The sequence below is a fragment of the Sus scrofa genome, chromosome 9 (assembly GCF_000003025.6).
Source record: "Sus scrofa isolate TJ Tabasco breed Duroc chromosome 9, Sscrofa11.1, whole genome shotgun sequence".
Classification (NCBI taxonomy): Eukaryota; Metazoa; Chordata; class Mammalia; order Artiodactyla; family Suidae; genus Sus; species Sus scrofa.
This window is the reverse complement of record NC_010451.4, coordinates 108,848,484-108,854,483: the sequence shown is the minus strand read 5'-3', so window position 1 is coordinate 108,854,483 and position 6,000 is coordinate 108,848,484. Positions and strand designations below refer to the sequence as shown.

Genomic DNA, 6,000 nt, shown 5'->3' with positions numbered 1-6,000 from the left:
GCAGGTTAAGAACCCAACTCTTGTCTTCCTGAAGATGTGGGCTTGATGCCTGGCCTTGATCAGTGGGTTAACTTAAGGATCCAGCATTGCCACAAGCTAAGGTGTGAGTCGCAGATGCAGCTTGGATCCCACATTGCTGTGGCAGTAGTGTAGGCTGGCAGATGCAATTCGAATTCAACCCCTAGCCTGGGAACTTCCATATGCTGCTAGTGTGGTCGTAAAAAGAAAACAAAAAAAGAAGATGAATTAAATCAAAGTAGTAATTTACTCAGATGGATTCAGAAGGATTGAATTAACATGGAGTCTACAGAGTCTTCACTTAGTGCAGAGGAAACTTATACTGGGGATGCTGGGCTGAATCCACTGGGCTAACTGGTGTGCTTACTAGTAGGGACCTAAAATTGAGGGTACTTTGCTCATTTTGCAGAACCTATGCCCACCATGACTTTGCTTCACAAACGTTTTTGAGATGTTTTGAATGAATAGCTTGTGTTATTTGTTCAGTAAAAGCATGAATTATCCTTTAGCTGAAGAATTGTAACTAATTTTCAGGTTTTTTATTTCCCTCTATCAAACACATTTCAGAATCCAAACATATGATACCCAAACTAAACTGTTTGTATTTTGTAAAAATTAATAATAAACTGCTCTGTCTCAAAAGCTTTAAAGATACATATCTAAAGCACAGATTCTTGGAGCATTGGTTCCAAAAGTGTTCTCTCTCAAGCAATAGCATCAATATCACCTAGAGCTTGTTACAAATTCAGATTCGCAGTCCCCACCTCAGACCTACTGGTTCAGAAAGAAGCTTCCAGGTGATCTTGGTACACATTAAAGAGGTGAGAACATTTTCTTAGGTTATCAACCGCATTTTTAGGAAAAGCTCTCCTCTATGGAAAAAGATGTTTTTTGTTTGTTTGTTTGTTTATTAACAGCCCGGGAAAGGTTGGGCATATTTTGGGTGAAGTAGTTTATTTAATCCAGTGTTATTCAAAATATACAAAGAAAGATTGTTTTAAATATATTTTATTACCATTAAAAATACTGATCAGTCTTTCCTATCTCTTCTTTCTTCTGTATTGCTACATGGTAGACGTGTTGGATTTTATGTCAATACTTTCAAAAATGTCTCTAGCCTAGAGGCCAAGTTTCATAAGGAAATTGCAGTGGTGAGTAATGATGTCTATTTTTACTTAAGGAAGATAAAGTAAATGACCATTTATTCTAGGAACAAATGAAATGGCACAGCATCATGCAAAGAATTCCCTCTCTTTCGTGTTTCTTTTAATAGTGTCTTTTACTCTCAGTAATATTTCTACATTTTTTTGTAGTGACCATATAGTTCTTTATATCTGGTTACAGATTTTAGTTTGTGCTCTCGTGAACCACTGTCTGCTTGTTTTAGTCTCACAATCTTTTTTTTTTCTTTTTCTTTTAGTCAATTTTTGTAGTTGGATTTTCAAATGATACTTTAGGCTGCAGACAAATTGATCTTCACATATTCAGATAGACAGCAGCTTTGTCATCAACCAATATTTTCTTAGTTTAGCAGGGTGGTTGTATGACTTCATCTCCAGTAGAATCAGCATAGATGATATGTTTTTGTTTGTCTGCTCTGTACTCTGAGTTATATCTATTAGTTTGTGTTTGTGGACTTACAGTTTTCCCATGAATTTTAATTTGGACCCTGTTCAGAAGTTAAACTATACTGAGACCATGCATACCATCATAAGATTCTTAGTTTTTCAACAAACAACTCCTTTCTGGGGGCAGAAGCCTGAATTTGCACCAAAATGATTTGCAGCTAATAGACAAGTGGCCTCTGTCCCCTTAGCTTTGCCACAAACTGTATGAAGTGATGACGAAACTTGGCGACCAGCACGCTGACAAGGCCTTCACCATTCAAGGAGCTCCCAGGTAGGCCATGTCTGTCAGAGCAAAGTTCATGTCTGTGCACCTTGAAGGCCAGGATTGCAGTCTGTACCTGCCTCTTTTATTCATGCTACAGAGACTTAAAACCAAGGAACCTTTCCATCCAGAGATAGACACCAGCCTTAGTTCTGCGCTTTTACATTGACTTTTAACCTTCAGATTTATCCCCAGGGGTTTTTGTCACAGTAGAGTTGCTTGCTATCTACCACACTCTGCTTTCTGGCAATGGTATCAGTTTTTCACATGTAATTTCTCATTGGGCATTGTTAACTTTACTTGGGAGGAGAAAGGAATTCCCCAAACTCATAATAGTTAGTCCAATACTTGGTGTTGACACCTTTAATGCATCTATTTTTGGGTAAAAAAAAAGGGGAAATAGATGAGACTCACCACCATCTTACCTCCTAACTTGACCTTGCAAGCAGTGTGTTGTTTTGGGTTTATTGAACATTGTTTTGGTTTTATTTTGAGTATGTCAGTCACGTAAACCAATGGCTCAGCGATCTGTAGGTGAATGGTCTGCGGTGCCAGGGTTTGGCTTCTTACCAGCTTTCCCCCTCGATTTGGAAGTCCCTTTGCAGACATTATGTACTCAAGTAATGAAGGCTAGTGAGGTTTGGGTTGGAAGTTCGAAGCTTTCGGGTTTATGACTCTGCAGTTAATTTGCTTTGTCTTCCTTGAGAGAGTTCTTTTTATCTATTAGTTTGTGTTTAGTTTAGCAACCTCTCTGATTAAAGATCTCCTTTTTTAAATCAATAGAACTGAAAAGGTGCTATTGAACTAAACAGCTTCTAAGGTAATATGCAGTTCTGATAGTCTATACTTAACGATTTTAACATCAATCAATGTAATCAATCAACACATTTATAAAGACACACATATTCCTACACAGGCACCACCACCTCCGCATGTTAGTGTTTGGATCTTTCTGGAAATAGCCAGTTTTCCTATCTGATGCCATTTGGTCTAGCTCTACTTGTAGTCTCTGTTCAGGCTGCTATGCTAAGGGAGCATTAAGTATATAATTTTCTAAGAGAAGGAACGTTGCCTAAAAGAACACAGGGAAGGGATAAAGCTACTGTTTCCAATACAATGTTTTCAGTGTGGAGCTAGAAACAGAGAGAATTGTCCTGAGACTATGGAAATGGCATTTGGGTGATGTAGAAATGAGGTGCATGGAGAAAAGCTGTTCCCTTATACAGAGATGAAAGGGACAAATGCACCTGGAAATTTCGATGTTGCTGAATAAGATAAAATGAAGAGAAAGTGGGGCCATGGCCACTTAACAAATGTTCCTTTCATTTTTTCCAACATTCCTCCGCAGACCCAGGTGGTGAGTGAGCTCAGGGGAACCTCCATTCAGCATAGATTGGGGGCTGTGCTTCCTGACAGAGGCCATGATTGCTGGCATGGCCCCAATCATGTGGTGTGTTCCCAAGCCTGTTCTCCTTGGGGACCCATTCCCTCAACCCCTTGAATATGTAGACCATGCTCCTGTGTATGTGCTCATTTATTCTGGGGTGCAGACCTTCTTTCCTCAATCTGTAGAGTTTAGAAATTCCTAGAGAGCAGGATGTGTCTTGAGTGCTGTCTTAGCATTTGGGCTGATCACAAGCATCTGGCCTGGGGCCAGAAATGTGGCCGGTTCTCAGTAAACGTCACAGACTCTCATCCATCACATAATTTGTTTGCACATTTCCAGATGTCTGAGATGAATCATTGTTTCATCAGGTGTTGAAGAGAAATAATGAATTAATTTCTCAATGTTATCTGAAAGCACTCTTACAAAATCTTAATGAATGTCATCCTGGGGATGCCTTTAAATTTAAATCCAGATTATAACTCGTGGGGTAGGTTTTTCTATAGATTACGCCATAGCAGAATTCTAAGTCAAAAGTGAAGTTAGTTCAATTAATTCAGCTTCTGTTTGGAAGATCCTTGCAGAGTCTGTTTGTACAGTGGAAAGAACAAGGGTTTGCATCACCAAGGCCTGAACCTAGATCTGCTAAATTGCCCAGGGACTTTAGGGCTTTTTATCTTCTCCGTGCCCCATTTTACTTACCTGTAAAGTGGAGACAATGATGCATGGGTCTCATGACAATTAGTGGTAATAGACAAACTGGGTCTGGCACATGGTGGACAATAAATGGTACCAGTTATCCCATCATCATTAATAGAAACCAGAATCAACCAGAAGCAGGAGAAGATAGCAGACCGTACCTGTGATGCCTAAGGGTTTCTGGGGGAAGGAGGGCCCCTGAGAAACAAGCACTGTCCCTTAGGAGGCGCCTTGCTTACTCTGCCTCCATCCAGCGACTCGGGTCCTCTCCGAATTGCAAAGACACCATCGCCGCCTGAGGAGCCTTCACCCATCCCGAGCCCGACAGCCAGTCCCAATCACACACTGGCCCCTGCGTCTCCCGCACCAGCCCGGCCTCGGTCACCCTCGCAGGTAGGAAGAGGTCACGGGTATTGGGGGGACTGGAAGGACTCGCCCTGAGTTGACCCACCTGGGATAATCCCATGGGCAGGGATATTGATGTGCGTTTCCAGCTGGGGAGACTTTGAGTCTTGGGCATCGTGATTGTCACCAAGGATTCAATTTCCTTGTCTTATATGAATTTTTTATTTCCTCACATACTTTCTGCTTAAGTGTGTTGAGGCGTCTTTCCAGGCTTCCTCGGGCTTGCATGGTCTCTTCTTCTCCAAATCCTGTCCTTTAAAGCTATTTAATCTTATCTTCTTCAGGAAGCCTCCCTCCTCTAGGACTTAAGGTAACACTGAGGCCAAGAAAGACCATGACCTTTATGTCATTTTATTTTTTTCTATTGCACACAGTATATTGTGCAGGCACTCAGTAATTAAGTGTATGGAACAGGAGTTCCCACCATGGTGCAGTGGGTTAAGAATCTGGCTGCTGTGTTTCTGGTCACTGGGGAGGCACGGGTTTGATCCCAGGCTCAGCACAATGGGTTAAAGGATCTGGTGTTGCTGCAGCTGTGGCGTAGGTGGCACCCGTGGCTCAGATTCAATCCTTGGCCCGGAAATTTCCATATGCCATGGTATGGCCATTCAAAAAATAAATAAATAAAAAGGTGTATGGAACTAATGATTGAAAGAAACAGGGCCAAGCAAAGATAAACATAGAGAAAAATTGCCACCCTTATTGTCCCTGCCTTTGGTGAAAATGAAATTCTGTGGGGAAACTTGAAGTCTCCAGTCCAGTTCAGGCTTTCTTGTGTACGACTGGAAACTAGGGAGCATTGTAAGAGGATTTATGGATAGATCTCTAAAGTGCTTACTTTCCAAAATACTGGAGTGCAGAGTGAGAGGTGTGCTGCCAGTGGTAGTCTCTGATTCCAGGGAAAACTTGCTTGGCTTTAGTTCTAAAATTCCAACATACTGCTGAAGTGAGAAATCGTTTTCAGTTGACTTCACAGAAGGTATTGCCTTAGTGTAACTTGAGAAGCACAGGTAAGTGGCCCTGAGGCCTGTGTCTGGTACTTCTGTTAAGACGGATGGAGCCTGATAGCCTGACTTTTTCTCACTGGACCAATGCTCATCAGAGCTCAGAGGGCCACCCACACAGGTGTCCTTTGCCTGAATCAGGTGGGCTTAGTTCTCTCTGCAGACCTACATGTTAATCAGTGATCAGTCTCTTCCCCTGGCTCTGTTCACATGACACTTCTGCACATTTCCCATGTCATTTTTGGCTGAATGAACTCCTTTTTGTTTGTGTGTGATGCTTTGTAGACAAGGAAAGGGCCTCCTGTCCCACCTCTCCCTAAAGTCACTCCGACAAAGGAACTGCAGCAGGAGAACATCATCAATTTCTTCGAGGACAACTTTGTCCCGGAAATCAGTGTGACGACACCTTCCCAGGTGAGTGCCCAATCCAGAGCTGGTATGTTCATGAAAGTACCAGGGTAGAGGGACTCTTAGGGGTCAGCTCTTAAGAAAGGGGCAGATGCAAGAGCCAATAATATAATTTCAGTTGTTTTAATTACTTAGTATGTCTGAAGTGTACTCAACTGGGAGAAATGTATATTTGAAAAGACACTTTGTCTA

General features: G+C 41.9%; 1 protein-coding gene across 1 annotated transcript in view; it reads left to right on the top strand.

Moving 5' to 3' along the window:
* AMPH (amphiphysin) overlaps positions 1-6,000 on the top strand; it is a 170,858-nt gene that overhangs the window by 117,092 nt on the left and 47,766 nt on the right. The window contains 4 exon segments of the mRNA NM_001244203.1: positions 1,094-1,169; positions 1,835-1,917; positions 4,246-4,384; positions 5,686-5,814. Of these exon segments, the coding sequence (NP_001231132.1) occupies positions 1,094-1,169; positions 1,835-1,917; positions 4,246-4,384; positions 5,686-5,814 (427 nt within the window).